Here is a 26,545-nt window from a genome sequence, read left to right on the forward strand (position 1 = left end):
GCAAAATGTGAACACTGAAGTCTCCATGTTATTCTGCACACTTCAGTGTCAGGTGCCGTTGGAGCATGTGAGAGGTACAGTACTGTACATTGAGCAACTTCATCTCAAAAATTAAACTAATGAATGTTTATTGCTCTCCCTCTGAGAAGAATATTGTTGTATAAGTCCTGTATATTTCCTGCAAGACTGCATTACTCTTATACATACCATTTGCCATTCTAATTTGTTCTTGTACCTGCATATCACATAATCTAAGCCAACCCCCAAGAAAGTCAGAAGACAATCAACCACTGCCATTCATTTCTGTAACCACAACTGCACCTGGAAGGTGGTGATGATGACCATCTGTCCCTGCATTAACAGTACTTTTTCAAAGTAATGTGTTAAATTTACTTTCGTTTAATTAAGAAATATGATTTAAATATCCATTCAGGCTTTGTGTTAGGCTTTTGGTTGATTTTTGAGCGATCGTGTGAGTGTTTTTTTTTGCTGTTTTGTCCCTACCCCACTTTTCCCATTGGCCCTATTATTTAATTAAAGCAATTTTCTATTAAGCGAGGTTTTGCTGGAATGGAATGCCAGCATTGTAGGAGAACTATCTATACCAACATATCAGTCTATTCATGATCAACAGTCCTAATGAAAGTGGTTATCAATAGTCTAATCAAGCAGCACTTTGTTTGCAATGACCTGCTCTCTAACACTCCATTTGAGTTCTACCAGGGCCACTCAATTCCTGACTTAATTACAGCTCTTACTAAAATTAAAAAAGCTATGCTCCAGAAAAATTGGGGTGGAGGCAAATATTTGAGTTTTACATTATATGTAGGGGGGGGGATCTTTTAAAGCCAGTTGTCAGAGTTCAGGACCAGCATGTTCCTGTGAGGATGAAAGATGAGGATGGCAAGAGTTGGGAACTGTTGGATGACAAACGACCAGCAATGTTGTTCCTATGTTCAAGAAGGGCAACTGGGATAATCCAGGAAAATACAGGATGGTCAGCTTTCAGTTAAAAATAAATTTATTGAGAAAGATTTTTAGGGTCAGGATTTACTTGCATTTGGAGAAGAATTGAGTTATTAGGGATTGCTAGCATGGCTTTATGCAAGGGAGGTCTTGTCTGTTAAATTTGAATACATCCTTGAAGAAATTATGAAGATGAGAGATTGGGTAAGACGTTGAATGTTGTCTACATGGACTTCTGATAAAGCATTTCACAAGGTCCTTTGTGGTAGGCTGGTCCAGAAGACCAAATTACATTTAAATCATCATGAGTTAGCAAGTAGTTCATAAAATTGGCTCATTGACTACAGTTCAGCCTTCAACACTATTATCCCCTCAAGACTGAGGAAATTTGGCATGACAGCGAATACCTTTGCCAACTTTTATAGGTGCACTATCAAGAGCATTCTATCTGGATGTATCACTACCTGGTATGGGAACTGTACCATTCAAGATGGTTACAGGGAGTGGTGAACTTGGCCTGGACAATCACAAAGACCAACCTCCTATCTATAGAATCCATCTACAGGCCTGCTGTCGAGAAAAGGCTGCCAGCATTCTCAAAGATCCATCCCACCCAGGTAATGTTTTTCTACGACCTCTAGTATCAGGGAGAAGCCTGAACACGCACCAGCTGGTTTCGAAACAGTTTCGACCCTCCTGTTGTTAGAATACTGAATGGATTCCCAAACTCTTAACATTCGCCTGTACCTGTATTTTTGTTTTTGCTGCTGTTTACCTATTATTTACTTATATATGCTACTTAACTCTGTGATCTGCCTGCATCGCTCGCAAGACAAAAGCTTTCACTGTGCCGCAGTGCACACATGACAATAAATTCAATTCAATTCAAATTGGCTTGGCCATTGAAGACAGAGGGTACTAGTGGAGGGGTTTTTTTTGACTGGAAGTCTGTGACCAGTGGTGTTCTACAAGGTTCGGTGCTGGGATCTAAATGTAATGTTGGTGGTCTGATTAGTAAGTTTGTGGTAACATCTGACTCCCTTTCTCCAAGGAACAAGTCAAAGTGATGGAAGACTGTCTATCTGCTCAGATGAGTGCTAGTCCAACAACACTTGAGTTCTTTTTACATATTTCAGGACAAAGCAATTCTGTTTGATCAGCATTCTATTAATCACATTAAAACATTCATTTCCATCATCAGTATTCCAGGACAGCAGTGAATCCCAAATACAAGGTGCTTTACAGCAACTTGCCAAATCTCTTTTGACAGCATTACCTAAGCCTGCAATCTCTACCAGTCCGAGGCAAGCAAACGCATGGAAAAACATCCTGACTTGGGATTGTAGCTTATTTTTTCACTTCAGTTGGTCAAAATCCTTCATGATTCCACAATGTTCTGAGGCAATTAGAAATGAGCAATTTGTGCTAACCTGCCTGCAATGCTCAAAATTCACGAATTAGCTAAAGCACTTAATGCATTAATTCTGATCATTTTCCTTTGTACTTGTAAGCATCTTAAGAAAATGTAGGCATGTGTCTTGCCATCGGAATTCTTACTATGTGAATAGCTTTAGAGTCCCTGAAAGAGTCTATTGCGGTTTGTCCAATGGGTATTCTTTTTCAATCGCGTCCAATCCGCCTTGAACTTGTTTGTATGTACAGTTTGCAATTCGTACATGCGTGTGTGCAGTTGGGTATTGTACGCTGTTTCTTTGGTTAGTGTTTAACCTTAATTTATAAATTAAAATAGTGATTTGACCCTTTTGCTGAATATGTCAGATATTGGGATGTACCAAGATCCGTCACATTTAACTAAAAGTAAACTGAAGAGTGAATTAATTGCTCATAACGTGCCTTTACCACAGAGGGAGCAGAAGAAAGAGGTTTATGTACAGCTCTACTTAAAACACATTACTTCTAAGAATAAGTCAGAATTAAGAGCGGATTTTTCCAGCGACGAGGAGGATTCTTCAGAAGTTAAAAGCACTGTGAGTTCAGGGGACTGGATGTGTTTTTTATATATTTGAGTATGGTGATTGTCAGTATTCAACGCGTTTAGTTGCGCGCCGAGTTGCGAGATTTGAATTCCTTTTGTTGGGTGGGAGTCGGTCTCGCTGTTGGTATACATGTACCTGAAAATGGGCCGTATGTGAGCACAGTTCCTTTGTTTGAAACAAATTTATTTCAAACATTCTCTGCTACATTTGGATTTGCAGTTCTTTCGATTTATAAATTTATTGTGCACCTCGACATTTGTATTTCGTGCATCATTTCAAGAATGGCATTGAATTCGATTCACGGTTTTCAATTGTCTTCGGTTTTACATTATAAGCCTACACATTGACACATTAAGCTTAAGTACATTTTTCAGTTGGAAGTTGAGAGCAAGGAATCCGAATATAGACTCATACACTGTCTAGTAGGTTCTTTTTTTAAAGTAGTAACCATCCAAGGGAGAGGTTCCAAACTGATAGCAAAGCTTTTTGCTATTTAAGCTACAAAATGGCCGTTTCTACGTACTCGAAGCAGTTCTTATGTGTGAAGAGCACTGCAATAGAAACTTTTTCTGAGTTGCTGCAACGGACACTCATTGCAGCATTTCAGTGCATCAAACTACGTTTTACGTTTTTTAACAGCAAGAACTACTTGGCGTTAACAATTTTGAGTTGATTTGTTGGATTGGAATGTGATGGAGGGGGTTCATAAGTGCAAAATTGACCTAATTTATTTAGTTTGAAGTGCGTGATAACTACAGCCAGTTTCCCGATTTACGCTATCAACACTTAATTAAAAACGGAATCATTTTTCCTTCCCTATTCCTAACCAGAATAAGCTTTTAATATGAACCACAATGTGCTGAAATAGGTACACAGCAAAAAAAATTCAAACATTGTGCAAAGGCCATATGTGACCCCGTACTATGGCGAACTGGCCTTCAAAAACCAGTGGAGCTCCATCATAATTATAATTTTTTTAAAAAAAATTATAATTATGTCTTACCTAACCATTGCAAATTGAACTTTGGAAATGCCTCCTTTTAGATTGCAATTTTGATTTTTCTTGTTCAACAAATGAGAAAACAAAGTATTAGCAAGAAATAAATACAAATTAATCAGAATGTAAATTTTAACGTTGATGTATGGTCCATGAGAATCCACAATTTGCCCCTTAGCCCACAGAGCACAAAACCTTGACACTTCCACCCTAAGCTATGTAGTAGCTTGTTAGCTACATTTCCTAGGCCACTACTATTGACTGCATATTTACAGAGTCATTAAGCAGGGAAACAGACCCTTTGGTCCATCAGTCTGTGCTGACCAGTTCTTACTGAATCCCATTTACCAGCATTTGACCTGTATCCCTCTTAAGCCCTTCCTATTCATGTACCCATCCAGGTGCCTTTTAAGTTACATAATTGTACCTGCCTCCATCACTTCCATTTGGTTCAAAAATAGCATTTGGGAAAACAGAGTGGAGGCAGGCAGTGTGCAAATTAACCCTTTTTTAAAAATCCCACCTTTTTTTGCCCTCTTTATCCCAGAGCTTTATAAAGTTTAGAGGGTAATGCCATTTTTAAAAATCTAAACAAAACATTAGTTACTTCATGCAAAGCTGCCAGAGGAAGTGGTGGAGGCTGGTACAATTACAACATTGAAAAGGCATTTGGATGGGTATGCAAATAGCAAGGGTTTAGAGGGATTATGGGCAAATGCTGGCAAATGGCACTGGATAAATTTTAGGATTCCTGGTTGGCACGGAAGAGTTGGCCTGAAGGATCTGTTTCCATGCTGTCTATCTCATGCCTGCACCAAGTAGTTATACAGTCTGTTTTCAATGAGTGATAAGTTTCTCCAGTTCAACTTCTGTTACTTTGAAAATAATACGTTGAATCAACACCATTAATTTCACTTCCCTAACACTGATTTCATATCCCTCATTGACTTAGCCTTAATTCAGTCTGAATCAGATTGTTTACAACTTTTTTATCCTCTTTGATTCTGAGATGATTAAATTTTGTTGATTGTTAGGCTACTTATTTTTGCAACCTTGTCCCATTAAATAGTTTAACAAGTCTTTGACAAGTTCCAATATCAAGAATTTCTCATTTACTTCCTCTATAAATTTACACCTTGTCCAAAAACTTAGGTAGGAAGGACAAAAGATCTAAGCCCACATCCTTACTGAATTTAAAAAGAAACTGCGAATGTTAGAAATCTGAAATGGAAATAGAAAATGCTAGAGAAATTCAGCAGTTCTAGCAGCATCTGTGGGCAGTTTCTGTTTTTATTACTCATCCTTGCTGACCTTCACTAGATGATGTGGTCCCTTCCTGTCCTTCCTTTTTTGATTTACATTTCTAGCTCATGCTCATAATTGGATTATCAGGAACTAGAAATGAATTAAATAGACATCCACAAAAAGATAACAGACACAAATTTTGAATTTTTAAGAAATAAGTAATTCAGGGCTGAAATGTGGTTCTTTTAAAATTTTTCTGTATTGTTGTTTTGTGACCGACTGACCTTTTTTTTTGTAATTATAATGTGCATATAGATAAATGGTAGAACATAGCATTTTACAGCCTTCTGGACTCCTCACAAGTTCAGCAATTTCAGAACTGGCTGTTTTTTTAACACTTACTCTCCCTTTGAATTAATGCTTTGACTGTTTGAATGTCTGTTTCTGTGCTGTATGACTATTTGCTACAATTGGCTCAGTTGGCTAAACAGCCAGTTTGCCATGAGCCAACCTCGTGTTCAATTCTTGCAGTTTTGAGGTTACCATGAAGAATTCTGCTTCTCAATCTCTCCCCTCCCCCGAGCAAAGGTGACCCTTGGGTTAAACCACCACCAGTTGTCTCTATCTCCAATGAGAGAGCAGTCCTGAGGTGCAGTAAGACAAAGGCTAGTTTACACTCAGTACCACACCTTTTGCATATTATCCATATTATCTTTGCCTTCTACCGCATCCCAGAATATCCCTTTCTCTATTCCCATCCTCAGTGGACACCTGATGTATAACCCATTATATTTCTACCTGAAGAAAAACTAGTTTTGACTTGCCGACCGTTAGTTTTTGCTCTCTCCTTTAAATACTCAACAGGTCTGGTGGCACTTCCTGCACTTATTTCTTATTTCTAGCATTGCTGTATTTTGTTTTTAATTTAACATGAGGAATAGAGAATTTGTTTATGTATGTACAACTTTTAAAAAGGGACTTTCTCTATGCTTCTTAATCATTGTTCATTTTCTTTACCCTCATTTTATCTTTCACTTCATTTTATTATCATTTCTCTGTCTGCTTTTCCTTTCGATACTTGCTGGGGGGAAAAAAAATAAGGATTGAGATTACTGGCGACAGTTGACTAACTCAGCACAGACTTGGAATTCAATCTGCTACTAATGAACCATATGGCTCAGCTACATGCTGTATTTGCCATCTGTGCTTTCAGGGAAGACCTGTCAGATATTTATAATCCATTGCTTAGGTCTGCATTTGCAAAGGTCCGTAGTAGAGATTTGATCGTTTTGACATTTCTTTTTAATCAATTTAGAAATGTAGCTTTATTGTGGAATTTCATAGATGAAGAGTAAGAGTCCGTTTTTGAGTCAAATCACTCCTCCTTAGTTTCTGGCCTCTATTAAATTAAATGATCTTATCTCCAGTAGTAAATTGTGAATGCTGCATGAAGCACGCATGTGCTGTCGCAGAGTTAATACAGGATCAGACTGCAATGTGATGCCTGCCATGGTTTAGTAACTGTCAGCACTTTGCTTAAATTCTTATGCAACTACTGATCACTTGAGGGAAGGGTTCTATGGCCAGTCGAACTAAATTCTAGCAAGGAAGAAACACCTAGAAGAGGAACAACAAAAAACAGGAACTTGCTATTTAGTTGAATTGAAGCAATTGCATGTAATTTGCGTGGCATCTTGAAATGGTGCAGATGAGAAAGAGGCCATTCAGACTATTGAATCTAGCTGTACTCGCATTTTCAAAGAGCAATCAGAATAATCGCTCCATACGATATCAAGAAATCATTGGAGCCACTGGATACTGCAAAGCCTGTGGCCCTTACAAAGTTCTGTCAATAGTATTGAAGACTGTGTCATACTCCATGTAATTCTGATTTGGAGATGCCGGTGTTAGACTGGGGTGTACAAAGTTAAAAATCACACAGCACCAGGTTATAGTCCAACAGGTTTAATTGGAAGCACACTAGCTTTCGGAGCGACGCTCCTTCATCAGCTGATAGTGGAGGGTTTCATGTGTTAGAATACAGTGATAGTTTCATTTCTTTCATGTGTAAATCACAAAACCTTTTTTTTATATAAGTTGCATTTTCGGATTAGCTGTTAACAATGGTGATAGCTAGACAATATGTTGAAGGTTATAGCTGCCTGTGTTCTCTGTCTATGACCTGATGTTTAGATTGATTCTAATCTAAAAAGTGAGTTCACAGTTTTATATAAATTCATGCAGTTTTTGAGCTCAGAGTTCAATATGAATGTATGCAGTTTCTGAGCAAAGTGCAATGTAACTCTGCAAATACAAATTCACCTCACAAAATATGTGTGCATGTGGGTCTTTGTGTGTGTGTGTGTGTGTGTCTGTCTGTCTGTCTATCTATTTAGGGTGGGGGTTGAGAGTGCGTGTGTAGTGAGTGCAGAGTGTCTTAAGTCTGTGAGGGGGTGCATGTGAGAGTGTGGGAGTGTGTGTGTCTATAAGGGTGTGTATGGGTGCCTGCGTCCGCATGTGTGCAGTGCAATGGTGATCACCTGTAATGTGACATGAACCCAAGGTCCAGGTTGAGGCCCTCCCTATGGGTACCGAACTTAGCTATCAGCCTCTGCTCGGTCGCTTTCCTCTGCTGCCTGTCCCGAAGTCCACCTTGGAGGATGGTCACCCGAAGGTCCGAGCTAATCCGAGAGAAAAAAAGGTTTTGTGATTTACACATGAAAGAAGTGAAACTATCACTGTATTCTAACAGATGAAAGGCTTAACAGACGATCAGTTTTTCAATGTGTAATTTCAGTTACATCACACTGCAAATTTTTGCTATAAATTCTGTGTTACGATCGAGCCCTTCACTATCAGCTGATGAAGGAGCGTCACTCCGAAAGCTAGTGTGCTTCCAATTACACCTGTTGGACTATAACCTGGTGTTGTGTGATTTTTAACCATGTAATTCTGTATTGTGAAACACGGTTACTCTCCCCTTGCCTCGGGAGTTCACCTAGATTTATTTAGACCAACGCCTTAGAGATAAGGAGCTGGATTGTCCAGATGGAACTCAAACTGAGCATCAGGGAGGAGGTTGTTTCTCACAAGTTCTGCTTGATGGCGCTGTGACAATAAATCACATCACAGTTTTGATCGAGAATATAATAATAGCCAAGTAATTGGCTCGGCTGGATTTTTCTTGCTGCTCATACACAGCACATACCTGGACCATTTTTCCACATTTATCAGGTCCTGCCAGTATTGTATGTTCGCTGGGATTGTTTGATTGGGGTGTGGCAAGTTCTGGAGCACAAGTCTTTAGTACTATTGCCAGACTGTTGCCAAGGCCTTTAGCCTCTGTTGTATCCAGTGCCTTCAGACATTTATTGATATCAAATGGTGTGAATCAAATTGGTTGCCATTTGGCATCCATGATGCTGGGGATCCCAGGAGGAAGCAGAGATGGATCATCCACTTGGCATCTCTGCCTAAGTTGCTTCATTGTTGTTTTTTGCATTGATGTGCTGGACTGTCCCATCATTGGTGATCTACCTCCTCCATTGAAGAGTTAAGTTGTCCTCCACCAGTTCAGAACTGGATGTGACATAACTGTAGAACTTAGAAAGGGCTGTGTAGTCATTTCGTCCTGTTTAGTAGTTTCTGCTACTTCGCATGCAAGTTGTTCTGAGTAACTTTAAGTTCGTATGTCATTTTTATGATTTCATTGTTACCATTAAACTAGTTAATCTTAATTCCAGATATGATAATCAAATTCAAATTTTGCCAGCTATCATGGTAGGTTTCAAATCCATGTCCCTGATTCATCCTAGATGACCAGTTCATTGACATTACCACCACACCATTGCCTACTCAAAGATAGTGAATGAGGCATAGGGGCATAGTAAGGTGCAGAACTCCTGTCACCATCCAATTAATGCTTCATGAAGCATTAGAAAATAGGTGCAGAAGTAGGCCATTTGTCCCTTTTGAGCCTGCAGCAAGCATTGACTGACTGCTGGGTAGGAATGCATTGACCAACAGTGAGACCTGCAGTACAAAAAATTTTGTTCAGGATATTTTGCACATCAATAATGGCAACAAGGTAATGCTTTGTGCAGAAATTTTAAGAAGTGATCAAAGTTAAGGAATGTTGACAAAAGTAAATAAGCTATTGGGCAAGTCAGTAAGAGATTGATTTGATTTATGATAACTGACAAAAGAATAAGAGTGGTGAAGAAAATCTTTCTACTGTAATAACTTTTAATGATCTGTATTGCTTTGTCTGCAAGGGTGACAACCAGATTTAATTGTAACTTTCAAAAGGAAATTGGACATGCATTTGGGGGAAAATAAAGAGCTACAGAACTATAGGGAAGTATATTGGGAGCAGAACTGTTTGTGCTAGTACCTTAAAAGCTATACAATGAGCCAATTCACTGCTGAAAACAAAAAATGCTGGAGATCACAGTGGGTTAGGCAGCATCCATGATGAGAAAACAAGCTAATGTTTCGAGCCTAGATGACTTCTTCAGAGCTGAAGTGAAGTGTGGAAGAGGCAGCATTTATGGCATAGTTTGGAGGAAGGGAAGGAGAGGAGTAGATGTTCGACTGCTGGGGGCAAAAGGATGGCAATAGTTTAGATTAAGTGATTGAAGCCAATTCACCACTTCTTGTGGTATAAGATCTTATGATTCTCTGATTGCAACTTCCTTGTATATTTTCTACTTCCATAGTGTATATTAGGATGACTTTCAGCCGTCTAGCCCTAGATATTGGAATTTTCTGTTGATTTCCAAAAATTAACTTTATCTCTCCCCTATTTCCCAGTTCATAGCTTGACCGTTACAAGCAAGGGTTATCTGCCTTTATCCAGTGGCGGTACATAAATCTTGAGTATTCAATGGACTGTAATTTCCCGCATCCCTCATCATAGTTGCATCTTTTCATTATTTGGCTACTTGAACTTTTCATCTATCTACTATCTCTAGATTCCAAAACACATTTGACACTTGTATGTTGAAGATTTTCCAGTATTCCTCCTTTCAATTTCTCTTCTCTATCTTGTACACTGTCATATTTGCCTGTCTTTTCCCAATATTGCATTTCACATATAACCTGTCTTGCAAATAGTGAGTTTGAGCAATGACAAATTAATCTATTTTCTGACAGTATTGGTTGAGTGAGGAATGCTGATCTTCTTCCAACCTATATACAGCTGTCTCGCTGACCATACCAGACATGTATCATTCATGAGCTTATTAATTCAAGCCCTCTGGGGGAATGAACTCCTTTCTGCACTTTGTGTTTTCATCAAGAACTTGAAGACAGGATCATAATGTTCATTGTAGCCCTGTATGAACGCCTCAGTTTTGTCAATTGAATTATATCATTAATGCTGACAAAAGTTGTAGATAAAATGAAAGCAGTTGTCTGTACATATTGAGACCCTGATTTACACATATTTATAAAATTTATAATCTCTGGGGTTTTTTTTTAAGATACTGAATTTTTTTTTAGTTTTTAATTAAAATTGCTTGCTGCCATTTCAACCTAAAACTGAATTGGTACTTCTCCTTACAAAAGCTTAATTTTAAGAAGTGTGTGTATGTTTGGGTTGAACCTCAAACATCTTTTATAGGCTTTGCCATTTTACATTTTAACTCCAAACTATGATAGCGGGTAGACTAACCCAGTACCCATTATGAGGCCAACAAGGTCTTGCAAATAGTGAGTTTAAGCAATGACAAATTAATCTATTTTCTGACAGTATTGGTTGAGTGTGGAATGCTGATCAGGATATCAGAAAAACCTGAGTTTTCAAATAATCTCATGTTTTACAGAGAGAATGGCATACTCTCACTTGTGGTTTAGATTAGATTAGATTCTCTCGTGGTCAGAATGTTTTGTGTGGAAAAAGGTGGGTCTTCGCCTTGGAGTGTGTTTTCCAGCTTAATAATGCAGCACAAGCTTTTGTGAATTTAAAATATAGATTATTTGTTTTTGTGCCCTTGCCCCAAATCAACAAAATATCACAAACCCTTCCAAGCATGTGCGCGCACAGTGCAAAAATTGAATGAAGAAAGTGCATTTGTACAAGTTGTTAATTTAGTCTCTGGTCTACAATTACCAGTCTTCCATGTGACAAGTCTATAGTTTATTGAAATAATTTGATGCTTTAAAATTGAAGTGAAAATCTTGTAAGGGTTTTGTATAGTTGATTACCTAGGAGTTGATTTTCAGATAAACTTTGATACTTGAACATCTGAAGTACTTTGGCCACCTGATGACTTACACCTTCATTAAGAATCTAGTGCTCAGTATGTCTGAAGGTTAATAGTTTGATGGACCTGTCTGCAAACAGCTCTTAGCCATTCTGCAGTCGTACCATGTGTTTTTTTCCCCCCTTACAAATTCAAGATAATCTTTTCATGTTGACTTCTCATCCTGACTTGTGGGTTGACATACCTGAGGCCCACCGTGTTATTTGGATAGGGGAGGCCATTGTGGAACAATGTGAAGGTGCTAGTAGCCACTCACCTCCATCTGTTTTGATGTTCTGTTTTATTCAGTAGGAAATATTGCAAAAGCATTCTGGAATCTCTTTTGTGTTGGCCTTTCCTTAGTGATACGTGAATTCTACTGGTTGTCCGGTATTCTCATTTATGCCCTTTATTTAAAGACCTATTCTGTGCAAGCTTGGTACGGTCTAATGCACATGCCAAAAGTCACCTGTGACAGCCATTTAACCACTTATTTATGTCCAATTATTAAAAAGTATTGACTTCAAATTTGTAATGTAACTTTCCTGTACTGAGCATAATGTGTGTAATCTTTGGTATCCACTGGAACTGGCTTGTGGACCCTTAGCTTACTAATGCATTCAAGTAACGACAACAACAACTTGTGTTTATATAGCACCTTTTTAGCATAATGTGTTCCAAAGTATTTCACAGGATTATTTTATGGTATGTTGTAACATTAGGAGATAACAGATCCAGTGACCAAATGGTCTACGGTAGATTTAACACTGCCTCGGTCCACTGTGCAGTTATCTGTTTTCCACCTTTTAAGGCAATCAAAGGCACAGCAACTATGCTAGTGGTGCAGAGCATTGGAGATTACAGCGAGAGGGGAAATTCCATGGAGGGATATGAAACCAAGGAGGATAGTTTTAAAGTCAAAACCTTATCTGGAATGAAGCCAATGTAGGTTAGCGAGAGCAGGGGTGATGGGGTAAAGGGACTTAGTGTGAAGTAGAACGTGGGCAACAGAGTTTTCGATTTTTAATTTTGGGAGACTAGGAGTGGAATAGTGAATTGTAGGAGTAATGAAGGCAAGTTTGGAGAGTTTAAGCAGCAGATGATCTGAGATGGAGGTGAACCTAGGTGATTTTACGGTGAAAATAGGTTGTCTCAGTGTAAATATGTGGGGGTAAAGTATTACTGGGGATCAAATTTAGTAGCAAGATTGCCAGCACACTTTTTAAAAGATTGTTGCAAAAGAAAAGGCTTGAGTTGATACTTGGAGAATGGAATTTAAATCGGTCTAAACAGTGGCTGCAGTCTTCCCAAAGTTTAATGGGAGCAAATTTGTTCTCATCCAGAAGAGATATATGATAAGTAATCTAATAATTTAACAGCAAGACAGATATGAAGATAATCAACAGAGATAATGTCACTTTAGCATTCCTTCAGTGTTGGGCTTTGGCACGACCGGGGTTATCTACAAAGTCCAGGAGGGAGACAGAGCCCTAACCTACAGGAAATATATAAAATCCTGAGTGAATGCATGCTGAAAGTTTATTTTCCCTTTTGGAAGAAACTAGAACTAGTGGGACACAGTTTATATTTTTAAAAAAGAGTCCCAGTTTAGGCAAAGGAGGAGGAATCTTTTTCTTTGGGGTGACTTGAGAACATTCATCCTCAGACAATGCTCGAGGGAGGGGCCCTTGACAGCAAGGGATATCGATTGAGGAGGCAAGGGGATGGTTCAAGAATGTGAAGTTAAAGCAACCATCAGTCAGCCACTATCTTATTGAATAACCATCAGGCTAGATGATTGAAGCAGTCCCCTCCTCCTAATTTGAATGTTTGTGTGTAATATCGAGGATTTTTGTAAGTCAATGATAATTACCTACTCACTGTTTCTAATAATTTCTGTACTTTTGACACCAGACTTTCAATGTTGGCAGCAAAAACAGAAATTGCTGGAAAAAACTTTCCACAGACTTGCTGACTTTTCCAAGCTGTTTCTGTTTCTGATTTCCAGCATCTGCAATTCCTTTTTTTTTAATTTTGTAGTTTCTGATAATGGTACACTTTAAATTTTAATGCTGTGTCGAACAATCTTTTCTATGTCTGGGCTTTCTTGTGTTTTCAGTCTTGCACATGTAAAGACTGCTCTTGTTACAGTTGTCATACATGATTATTTCAGCATTTCAGTTTTTTCTCAGTCTGCATGGCAGCTCAGCAAAGATTTTTATTCAAAAATATATGATTAAATTGAACACCGGGCATTGGTTAGACCACTATTGGAATATTGCGTGCAATTCTGGTCTCCATCCTGTTGGAAAGAAGTTGTGAAACTTGAAAGGGTTCAAAAAAGATTTACAAGGATGTTGCCAGGGTTAAGCCATAGGGAGAGGCTGAACAGGCTGGGGCTGTTTTTCCCTGGAGTGTCGGAGGTTGAGGGGTGACGTTTATAGAGATTTACAAAATTGAGGGACATGGTTAGGATAAATTTACAAAGTATTTTCCCTGGGGTGCGCGAGTCCAGAGGTTTAGGGTGAGAGGGGAAAGATATATAAAAGAGACCTAACTTTTTCACGCAGAGAGTGGTAAGTGTATGGAATGAGCTGCCAGAGGAAATGATGGAGGCTGGTACAATTGCAAGATTTAAGAGGCGTTTGGATGGTTTTATGAATAAGAAGGGTTTGGAAGGATATAGGCCGGGTGCTGGCAAGTGGGACTAGATTGGGTTGGGATATCTGGTTGGCATGGATGGGTTGGACTGAAGTGTCCGTTTCCGTGCACATCTCTGTCACTTTATAACTTACCACTGCCCTTGTCAAGCTGTTTCAGTACATTAGGTCACTGGCATCTACCCAACAATGTGAAAATTGCCCAGGTATGACCTGTACATAAAAAGAAGGACAAATTCATTCCATCAGTCTACTCTCAATCAGTAAAGTGATGGAAAGTATTCAACAACTGTGCTTTCAGTACCTTGCTCACTGATGCCCACTTTGGGTTCTGTGAAGGCCACTCCACTCCTAACCTCATTACAGCTTTGGTTCAAACATGGACAAAAGAACTGAATTCCAGCACTGAGGTGAGTGATAGTCCTTGGCATCAAGGCTGCATTTGACCAAGTGTGGCATCAAGAAGCCATAGCAAAACTGGAATCAATGTGTGTCAGGGGAAAAGTATCCACTAGTTGGAATTATACCTGGTACATAGAAAAATGGTTGTATTTGTTGGAGGTTAGTCAACTTCAGCTTCTTCATCAATGACCTTCCTTCAGTCATAAGGTCAGAAGCAGAGAGGTTCACCAATAATTGCACAATGTTCAATGCCACTTCCAACACCTCAGAATCTGAAGCAGTTCATGTTACAATGCACACTATCTGGACAATATCCAGGTTTGTGCTGATAAGTGGCAAATAGCAAATAACAAGTGGCAAATTCATGCCACACAAATGCAAGGCAATGACCATTTCCATAAAGAGACTACCTAGTCATCGACCCTTGACTTTCAGTGGTGTTACTATCACTCCATTCCCCACTACCAACATCCTTGGGGTTGCCATTGACCAGAAACTCAACCACACTCACTATTTAAGTACAGCAGAGACTAAGAATATTGCAGTGAGTAATTTTCTTCTTGACTCCTAAAAGCCCCTCGCCCATGTATAATGCACAAGTCAGGAATACTCTCACTTTCTTGAATGGGTGCATTCCCAACAATAATCAAGAAGCTTGACACCATCCAGGCCAGAGCCAATTTGATTGGCATCTTCAGATACCCATTCCCTCCACCACTGACGCTCAGCAGTAATGTGTAACACCTAAAATTTGCACTGCAGGAATTCACCAAAGATCTTTTAATAACTACCTTCCACGCCCATGACTACTTCCATCTAAAACAGGGTAACAGAATAATGGAAACAACACCAACTGCAAGCCACTCACCATCCAGCCTTAGAAATATATCTCCGTTCCTTCAGTGTGGCTGGGTTAGAATTCCCCAAACCCCTCCCCTGAGGGCATTGTGGATCAACTTTTAGCATGTGGGCTGCAGGCGTTCACTATCATGTTCTCAAAGGCAACTAGGAATGGGCAATAAATGCTGGCCAGTGATTTTTTTTTAATCCATTCTCTCAAAATAAAGAAGGGTTGCTAGACTCCAAACATTAACTCTGTTTTGCTCTCTGCAGATGCTGACATGCTGACTCTATTCCAGTTTTTTTTTGTTTGTTTTGTTTTATTTTGTTTTAATCCCACTCTCCCCCATATTCCTGATTTATTGTACTTTTTTTAGTTATTTATCCATTTACTTTTGAGATATACTATTGAGCCTTCAGACAATGCATTACAACTACCAATCACTCTTCAGTAAAGTAGCAGAATATTTTGACAAGCAATACTCAATTATTAGTGTCATTTACAGTAGAAATAGATCTTAATTGATTATCTACAATTTTAATTGTAATTACATGCTAAAGACTGGATTTACAGCCGCTTGAAAGAAATCTCACTTGCTTAATATCAGCCATATCAATAGTACTGAATTATTTGTTTTTAAGCTGGGAACTCCAGGCTATAGATTGGTGGAGTTGAGCAAAAGTTCATTTTCACCTCTGTTCATATACAGGAGCATGAAAATTATATTCAGTGGGATTTTGGGTGGGGGGAGTTGAGTAATATCTAGCACAAAAAATCGTTGGTCTTAGTTGTTGGAGGTCAGTCATCCCAGTCCCAGAGATCGTGCGGGAAATAAAACAAAGAACTGTGCTGGAGATCTGAAGCCAAATTGCTAGCGAAACTCAGCAGGTCTAGCAGAATCTGTGGGAAGAAAGCAGAGTTTTGAATCCAGTGAATCATCATCAGTACTGTTAGCAGCTAGGAAATAGTGGTATTTAAGCTGAAGACAAAGTTGGAAGCGGAGGATTGGAAAGTTGAGCAGATATGCAGAGTTGGAGCCCAGAGAGAGAGTATGAAAGGGTTAGTAATGGAAGACTTTATGGATAGCGGGCCAGAATCAAAGAACATCTGAATAACTGATAATAGCTAGGCCCCAGTCATCCTTCCAGATGGACCAACAATTAATTGATTTGATTCAATCTAGTCTACCATATCTGGTGTTCAGTGTGGTCTCCTGTACATCACAAACTGGGTGATCACTTTGCAGAACACCCTACATTCTGTCTGTAAAAAAAAAACTGAGATCCAATTGCCTGCCACTTCAATACACCACCATGTTCCCATGTCATTATTTTCGTTGCTTATCTCATTATAACAGCAAATATGGTAGACTAGATTGAATCAAACTATCAATCATTGGTCCACCTAGAAGGATGACTTTCAGTACAGCTCACCCGTTCACTCCTACTTTTTGCTCCTATTATCAGTTATTCAGCTTTTCTTCTGTCCTGGCCTGTTATCCATAATCTCCTTGCTTGCCTCTCTCTGGGCTCCATCTCCATCTGTCCGCTCACCTCTTCCAATCCCCATTCCCCCCCCGCAAAAAAATCCTCATCTTCAGCATAAACCCCACTTTTTTCCTAACAATTAGATTTTAGATTAGACTTACAGTGTGGAAACAGGCCCTTCGGCCCAACAAGTCCACACCGACCCGCCGAAGCGAAACCCACCCATACCCCTACATTACTCCTTACCTAACACTACGGGCAATTTAGCATGGCCAATTCACCTGACCCGCACATCTTTGGACTGTGGGAGGAAACCGGAGCACCCGGAGGAAACCCACGCAGACACGGGGAGAACGTGCAAACTCCACACAGTCAGTCGCCTGAGTCGGGAATTGAACCCGGGTCTTCAGGCGCTGTGAGGCAGCAGTGCTAACCACTGTGCCACCGTGCCGCCCCTTGTGATGAAGAGTTACCAGACTTGAAGTGTTAACTCTGCTTTTTTCTCAGATGTTTCCCAACCTGCTGAGTTTCATCAGCAATTTTTGTTTTTGCTTCACTGCAGGAACTCCTTGGGGCTCAAGTGAGTCAGAGGACATTTACTAATTTTAGTCCTGGATTGAGAGGGTTGCCTCATGAGGCTAGTTTAGATATGCTGGGCCTATTTCCACTTCATCTTAGAGTAAGGGGTGACTGAGTTGATGTGTATAAGATCCCAGGATGATCTTGACAAAGTGGGTGTGGAAAAGTTGCTTCACCTTGTGAGTCACTCCAGAAATAGGAAGCATTGTCTTTTTTTATAGGTATTTTTATTGAAAATTTAACATGTTTTCACAAGTTTACAAAAAAAACCAAGTATAAACATTGATATACAATGAAATCTTAAATAAATAATAACCAAAATCTATCAAACAGAGAAAAAAAAAATACCGAGAGGAAAAAAGACAAAATTCAACTAACTACTCATCTAACCTACAACTAACCAGAGTGTATGATTAAATCTCTTACATTATTCAACAAAAAAAAACGACGGGTAACACAAATCGAGTAGTGAAATACATGCTCCGAATGTGTTAACATCAGATCATAAAAAAACCCATATTCGTGCTGGATTCCTCTCCCAAGGGGATCCAGACCAGCCAAGTTTGCTATCTCAATTAAATAAAAGCCCTTGTTAGCATGACCGAAATATCTGTATTCATGTAATTCAAGAAAGGCTGCCATAATTTATGGAATGTTTTTTGGTGTACTATATTTGTAAGGAAGTTGGGGAATATATTCCATAATTATTCTGTGCCAGTTTGAAAGTCCATGAGGGCCCTCAGCCACCCAGTTTCCCAAAATATTTTTCCTTGCACAGAAAGAGAGACTGGAAAATAATCTCTTTCCTGTCGTAATTTCAAGTGTTCTTTATCCAATAAGTGTGTCTCCTGTAGGAGAGCTATATCAATCTTTTCTTTCTTGAGGTTTGATCATCTTTTCTTCCTTTTTGGTTGGTGAATTACTCCCCTTGATATTCCAGGTGCACCATTTAATCGACTGATTAAGCATAATCATCTGGGCAAGTTAGAGACCCCTTGGGAGAAGGAACCCTATCCAAAACATCCCGAGCATAGAGCATATAAAATTCACAAAAATAAAGGCTCTTTAATACAGTCACATCAATATAATAAAAAACTATTTCTAAATAAAAAAAAATTTAAACTGAGATTTTCACTCTTGTTCCCGGGGGCATCATTTCCTTTCCAAAAACCCATCATATCCACTCCCAACCAGTGCCCCACCCTTGACCCAGACACCCCACAAGAGGATAAAGAAAATTCAAATATACTACTGAATTAGAGTTAAGTGAGTACCCTAACACCCCCCCCACACCAACACCTGGATATATTTGGTAATGTTAATACCATGTATGAACATATATAACTATAAAATTATAGTCTCAACAAATAATAATTAAATATAGTAATACAAAATAACAGGGGAAAACAACCCCGCTCCGAAAGACACAGATAAAATAGGATAAGGTAACCACCTCCCCCCACCTACATCAACTGGACCCCCCATCCAATATATTTTTTTTAAAAAGGGAGAAAATCGCTAAGTGAAGAACAAATAAATAAACCTCTCTTCCCCACCCCCTAGAGATAATATTAAACAGTAAGGTAAAGAAAGGAAAAAAAGTGGGGGGGGGGGGGGGGGTAAACCAGGTTCGAGCCAGGCCAGCATATTGCAACCCGGTAGGCCCATTCCACCCTTACCTGGCCTGATCCAGCCTCCAGATTTAACACCTGTAAAGGCCACTGCTCAAGAAACGCTGTAAGCTGGCCTCCTTCTTCCGGTTCGGGAAGGCCCAGCAAACGAATATTTTTTCGCCGACTGTGATTTTCTCAGATCCGGACTCGCTGTTCAAGAGTCCAGACCCAATCCACGGCCGATTCTGCTATAATCTCTGAGGTCGCGGCCTTTCACTCCGACTTGGCACTTGATTTCCTCGTTGTCTTGGCTGTGCTTTTGTAGTGTGGCTGAGAGTGAATTCCATCTGCTCCGGGACTCTTCGATGAAGGCGTCAAGATTGGAGATTACTTCCATGAGGTTCGTCACCATAGGTAAGCCCTTTGGGGCGGCTCCAGATGCCTCTGCTGCAGCTGAGGAGCGGTTCCTGCCTGCTGAGAACTGCGGGCTCCTTTCCCCCTAGTCACTTTTACAGGAGACTAGACTGTTTACATTTAGTACTGAGCAATTAATTACATTAAGTAAAAACTATTTTAAATGATTTGGTAAGTGTGGTGGCGGAGGGTGGCCCACCTTGCCCAAATCTTGGGAGGAGCACTATAGACTCAGACTTGCCGCCATGTTGGATCTCTGGAAGCATTGTCTTTAAAGTTGTGGGGACAGTGACCCATTTAGGACAGAGCTACGGTGAATTTCTTTGAGAGTTGAAACTTTGGCGCTCCACCTCAGAAGGGAGTGGAAGTGTGCCCATTAAATATTTTAAGGCCCAGGTAATCAAATCTTAAGGAAGGGAATCAGAAGTTAGCAGTAGTAGATGGAATGTGAAAATCCTGAAGAAGGGTTACACCGAAATGTCGACTTCTCCACTTTCTAATGCTGCCTGGCTTGCTGTGTTCTTCCAGCCTCCTGCCTGTCTACTTTGGATTCAGCATCTGCAGTTTTTTATTTTGTCTCTAATGATCATCTTCAATGGCAGAGCAGGCTTGAAAGGTGGCATATTCTATTTCTGTTATTTTTTTTTAAATTACATATATGTGGGTTCCTTGGGCCAACCATCTTTAGCTACTTTGTCAGTGATCTTTCCTCTCTCATAATATCAGACATAGGTTGTGCTGTCATCTGTGAACAGCACTTGCAAACATCCCTGACTGCTTGAGTACCGAAACAATCTATAAGCATATGCATCCAGAGCTGAGTCTTGGGGCCCCCACGGTAGTATTGCTACTTCTGGATCAGGAGTCCTGGGTTCAAGTTTTATCTGCTCCAGATACATATAATAACACCTCTGAATAGAGTGATTATAAAATATACACAGCAAAAGCTGGACATCTTTCAGATATGGGCTCGTAAGTGGCAAACACAACACATTGCCAATCTGTTGAAAATGTATTCACGAGATGTGGGTGTTGTTGACCAGCACTTATTTATTGCCTTTGCCTAGTTATTTTTGAGATGGTAGAGATGAGCTGCCTTCTTGAACCGCTTAGCAGTCCATTTGCAGTGGGTAGACTGTGTGCAATTCCATTAAGGAGGGAGTTACCTGATTTTTGACCTGGCAACATTGAAGGAATAGAGTGGACAGAAGTGGTAAGTGGATAGAAACTTGCAGGTGGTGTTACTCCTGTGTATCTGCTACCGTTGTCCTTTAGATGCAAGTGGCTATGGGTTTAAAAGGTGCTGTCAATCAAGTCTTGCTAAGTTTGTGGAGTTGACGTTGTAGATTATACATATTGCAAATACTGAACATTAGTTGTGGATGCAGTGCCAATTAAGGGGCTGGCTTTGTCGTGGATGGTGTCAAACCTCTTTGAGTATTATTGGAGCTGTAGTCATCCGACAAGCAGGGAATCTCTAATGTGTGCCTTACAAATGGTGACCAGGGTTTGGGAGTCAGGAGATGAGTTACTCACTGCAAGATTCCTCTGATCTGCTGAAGTATTTATATAACAAGTTCAATTCTGTTTCTAGTCCATTATAATTTTCTCACATGAGGTGAGAATCTAACTATTTACCTTGTTTTGGTATTCATGGCATTGTTATTGCTAAACCCTTCAATTTGAACATCCTGAGGGTTACCTTTGACCATTTGAGCTATATAAATACTAGAGTTAGAAGAGAGAGTGTGGGAGGTCTTAGAAAATAATTACAAGATACAAGTCAAGATGTGACAGAATATTCTCCACTTTCCTGAATTAATGCAACTCTAGTTAATTGGCATTAATCCTGAAAATTCCTGCCTTTATCTTTCTGTAGCATATTTTTTGTTTTAAGTTTTTGCATACATTTGATTCCCAATTCTTCTTTTTCCCGTGTACTGTATTTCCTCTAGGCCACCTTCTGGTTGCACTGCTTCCTATGTTTCCCCATTTGTGTTTTTTTTTACTTCCTCCCTTCTACTGTCCCACCCATTGAACATATTATTCTGCACACTTCACTTTGCTTTTATGCTGAGAATAAGATTGTAACAAATATCATAACGCCTCTAAGCATTGGACGTCTGAGCAAAGTTTGAATGCATACATATACATATTTTCTGCAAATTTAGGGTGATGAATCAAGTTTTTTTTAAAACAAGAAGTCACTCATTCTCCGTGGTTTCTTCTAGGCTTTGTGAGGAACCAAGCAAGTGTCAATCTACAAATAAACTATATTTGAACTCTCAATGCACCAATCAGAATCTAAATTCCTTTTTATAGCAATTAGACCTTTTGTAATATAAAGGAACAGATCATGTTAGTCAAGAACTCCTCCTTTATACTTTGTGACATACTATTGCCTAACAATGATGTGTATCCTGTGGCTCAAATGTGAACAGCAAGAAATCTATTAGTGTATAATGCTGTAGTTTTAAACACTGAATATCTTATTGTCACATTGATCTTGAAGATACAGTGAAAAGTGTTTGTTGCCACAATCTGGCACCATTTTGAGTTAGAATAAAGATAGTAAGAAATTACTTAACTAAGAGTTCATGCATCACTTCAGACCCCTGCATGGCATCTGGTAGGTGTGCCAGTCCTCTAAGTCCCGCTTTGGGAACAGCGATGTAGACACCGATGCCTCGGGAAACCCTGGCTTTGTGCTGCTGCTAGTTGCCACTGCCAAGCATCCAGACTCTGGGCCTACTGTTGCTGCCTGGGATCTCAATTCACGCTGCCGATGCTGCACCCACCAACTCGCCGACACTGCCCTGGCTTTGAAGATGTAGAAGATAAAAATAAAAGTACATGGAGAAAACCATACTGTCAGTATGGAGCAGATGGGCTCCAATGAGCCCAAACACTACCTGCTGTGCCAGTACCATTTTGGGAAAAGATTAATCAAGCTCAAAGATATATGAAGTCATTTCACTAAAACAGTTATGTTAGTGGATCTGTAATAAGTTGTTTGATTGAGAAGAAGTGAAGAACGGTAAAGTGTTTTTAAAGCTCTAGTTTAAAGTTTTTATTTATAGGCAGACTCTAACATTGCACATGAGTAACATTGCACATGAGGACAGTGATAGAATCACAATACAGTAAGCCATAGGTCATTATTTTTCTGAGTGTATAGTACCTGTAGATCTTTTCTAGTGAAAGTTTGATGCCTAATTATTAATCAGCAAGGATCATAGAACTTGCCTTCTAGAACCCCAATGGATTTAAACAAAAAGCTGGAAATTTTAAAGTTTGAAGCAAAACAAATGCCCACTTTGATTCAGGCATACAGCATTATCTATGACTTTTAAAATAAAACTCAATTTTTTAACAGTTTGCATACCTTTGAAACAATTCTAAACAATGTCCTGCAGTATGTAGAAACAAAACCTAAAATGGAACAATTTGAAATTTCTCAAGTTTTCTTCTTAAATGAAGAGAAGTTGAATTAACTTCTGCTTATTCTGTTATTGTTTGTTAAATACCAAATTCATCAGTTTGGATTGTGTTATAGCAGCACTGAAAACCTGATCTTTAACACAGGAGAAACCAAAAGAGAACCTTTAATCACTGAAAGATTCGATATTTATAGAACATAGAGCATTACAGTGCAGTACAGGCCCTTCGGTCCTCCATGTTGTACTGTTTATCAAGGTATGTCAAATATACATTTTAGGACAAGACAATTTTCCTATTTTTGATCTTTGGTATTAGCATATAATCCCTTCAGTGGTAAGTGTAGCATTACTAGAAATGTTCTAATCATTACATAAATGTATCATAATTAAAGCCATTTTTATATTTGCTATAGTTGTGAACACCCACTTTGTCAACAGCTGAGGCAAGTATGAATTCAAGCCCATTTCCAACCTGAAGGAGAAAATCTTTCATTTTGCTGAGTTTCTTTTTACTATAATTCAAACTTGGGACATAGGTGCCACTAACTAGAGTAGCTTCTGTTGTCCTCGTTACCTTTTGAAGTTGATGGTAAGCAGCTTTCTGGAGCTGCTGCAGTTCGTTTAACTGTTAATGCCTTTAGGAAGGGTGATGTGAAAATTCAAATATTGCAATTTGCTGTGTTATATTCCACTTTATGAATTAAGTAATTTGGCATTAGATTATTTTTATTTTTATTCAAAACGAATTAGTAGTTATTCAAATGGGTTTGTCCAATTATCTTTGAAACCAGACAGTCCATATTGTTGGTGTCAAGCAAGATGCAAGGATGTGTCGTTACTTAAGTGATAATTATTTCGAAGCTAGGTATGAATACTTGAAGATTTTGAACAGTTTTGTACCAGCCAAATTCTTATGATGTTTTGGAGCACAGCAATATTTTGTGTAAATAAAAATAATGTGTAGGCTTTCTAATATAATTAAAAGTCTAACTAATAAATGCAACAAATTACATCTGCTCCCAAAAGATGGAATCTAACTGTGCAGGCATCACTTTCTTGTAAACCCAAGTGGCCACTGCCGCCACCATCACAGTTACTGTTTGTCATTTGGGAATTTTATGCCAGTTAACAGATATCAGATAGGTCTTTCAACAGATGCTGTTCCAAATGGAGTGACTTTTTTTTTCTGTCTTTTGAGGAACTATCCTTGTATGGTTTTGGGATAGCATTGTGCTTCTCTAACATCAACAGAATTCTGTAACTTCAGGTACTGATGGCGTAAATGTGATGGTTCTCTCTTCAGATCAAATCGGTTTGATTTTCTTAACAGAAAACATTTTTTAAAATAGTTTTACTCAGAAGCTATACCTAATGGGGGAAAAAATGATGAAATGGATATTTGAGTTTATTTGACAGTGGATGTGATGAATTGTAACTAAAAGTTTTAGTAACAATAGTATAAAATGTCAAATATAGACAGAAAAAACTATATGTGTGGCAACTTTCTTAACCGCCAGAAAATCCTGAAGTACTTAAAAGTGATGAAGTACTTCTGCTGTGTAATTACCATTATAACGTATGGTACTGTAGCTGACAGTTTCCAAACAGCAACTTACACAAATAGCAATGAGACACCTAACCAGGTAGACTTTTTTTTCTGATGTTGCTGAAGGGATAAATATTGGCCCGAACACTACTTTGATTTGCCCATAATTCTTCAAAAGTAATGTTACTATCTCACGTTTTTTTTCAAAATACAGCATTCCGTAAGTACTACACTGTGTAGTATCGCCATGGATTTTGGTGCATTTGGACGGGAACCTTCAGACAAGAAGGGAACAATGCTAACGTTGAACTAAAGTGGATGTCGTTAATTGACAATAAGAATGTCTGTCTGCAAATTTTAACTTTTTTTGTCTTTTTTTAATACCTATACCCTCCACTGGTTTTATTTTTGAGATATAACCACAACTAGATTACAGAAATAAGATTTGCATTTATATAACAACTTTATCTAAAGAAAGTGAGTGCTTTGCAGTTTATTTGACTAAAAATTGACACGTGTATGTAGATTAAGAGAATGACTTGAAGCTTGGCTATAAAATAATAAGAAATGCTAACTGTTGCCTTTTCATGCAGTTCTCTGAATTGAGAAGTGCCTCATCATATTCTGAGGGAATGGCTGCCTTGTTTTGAACCATTGTCTTCGTCATTACAATATTCAATTCTCCTTAGCACTTATAAAAACATTAGAACCTTTATAAAGCTAGCCACTTGAAAGATTTGTTAAATTACTGAAACTTAGTGGGATGTAATATTGAATCATTTGTTCTCTTGAAATTTTAAACACTCCATTTAGTTGACGTGCAATTTAATGTAAGCACCAGTAGGGGTAAAGTTTATTCATATAGTGCAATTAGTTTATATATTCTGTGGCATATTGGCATGTTTTTGAATAGACATGCATTTCAAAATCTTAGGACTTTTAACAATACAGTCTGCTCTGCTATAACATGTTTTTTTTTCAATGCAAATTGACTTTAATGCGATTTGAAGCATTTATACCATTATTTGCAGATGTGAGCTTTCTTTACCTGTACTGGCTATAACATTATTCCAACCCCATTAGTTTAAATGCGCAGCTATTGTGCGATTTTCTTATAACGCGAGGAGCACGAGAACGGAATTAATGCATTATATCAGAACCAACTGTCTTTTCACTTCTGTCATTTATAAATTTAGCGCACACTAACATGCTGTTAGATGTTTTTAAGTTAAATACTTAATGAATCCTTTTGTATATGGTTACTTCCTTGTTGTAACGAATCATGCAATAATATAATCTTCATGTTTCACATGCTCCTATTTTAACAAGTATTTTTTGGACATGTCTCATCATATCTTGTCTTGTGATACTAGCTGACAAGTTTTGCTCTATTACATTAAAGTTTAGTAATACTGCAAGCTTTGTTGCAATTGTTATTAACCATTGCTTGTCTTTTGTTTTCCTTGAAACTAAGGAACTGCCCAAACTAAAAGACGCTGAAGATAATCATACAGATAAAATGAATATCTCACAGCTGAGCAATGAAGAATTAAAAGAGCAGCTTATGAAACATGGCGTTACACCTGGTCCTATTGTGGGTAGGTACATATTTAAAGATCCTCTTTCTACATTGACTGAGTAATGCCTTCATTTCTGAATACAGAAGTAGTGGCATATATCTAGCTTTATGTAGAAGTGGACACTGGTATTATAATAGGTGTACTTAATGTTTTGATAACTTCTCCAATTTAAAATTCAGTCAACAAAGAATCTATTTTTAGTCGCAGCTTGAGCAACTTTCAAGATGGTGGCAATGCAAAATACTGAGAATGCTGGGAATATGAAATTCAGCATTCAGCCAGATGGAAGCATTCAGCCAGTTTGACAACATCTGTAAGGAGAGGGTCAGTGCTCACATGTCTAGCCAGTGACCTTTTGTCAGGCAATCTAATGTAAAGTCACAGACTTGAAATATTGGATCATGTTTTCAAAGTGGGATGAATTCTGGGTTAAGTTCAAATGATATTATCTTGGAGGAGGTGAGCTCAGCATCTAGTTAAAGGTGTCATGAAGGCGGGAGCTACATTGGAAGCTGCAGTTGCCTTCAAGATAT

The 26,545-nt window shown here is 38.7% G+C and overlaps 1 protein-coding gene across 4 annotated transcripts in view; it reads left to right on the forward strand.

The window, feature by feature from the left end:
• Window positions 1–26,545, forward strand: part of LOC132828316 (lamina-associated polypeptide 2, isoforms beta/delta/epsilon/gamma-like) — a 64,855-nt gene that overhangs the window by 14,191 nt on the left and 24,119 nt on the right. The window contains exons 2-3 of one of the 4 annotated variants that reach the window (XM_060845308.1): window positions 1,392–1,583; window positions 25,907–26,030. In XM_060845308.1, coding sequence (XP_060701291.1) covers window positions 1,392–1,583; window positions 25,907–26,030 — 316 coding nt within the window. Of the gene's footprint in view, window positions 1–1,391; window positions 1,584–2,628; window positions 2,682–2,701; window positions 2,955–25,906; window positions 26,031–26,545 lie in introns of those variants that run through there. The other 3 variants (XM_060845311.1, XM_060845309.1, XM_060845310.1) reach the window with 3 other exon arrangements.

The sequence above is a fragment of the Hemiscyllium ocellatum genome, chromosome 26 (assembly GCF_020745735.1).
Source record: "Hemiscyllium ocellatum isolate sHemOce1 chromosome 26, sHemOce1.pat.X.cur, whole genome shotgun sequence".
In the NCBI taxonomy this organism is placed as follows: Eukaryota; Metazoa; Chordata; class Chondrichthyes; order Orectolobiformes; family Hemiscylliidae; genus Hemiscyllium; species Hemiscyllium ocellatum.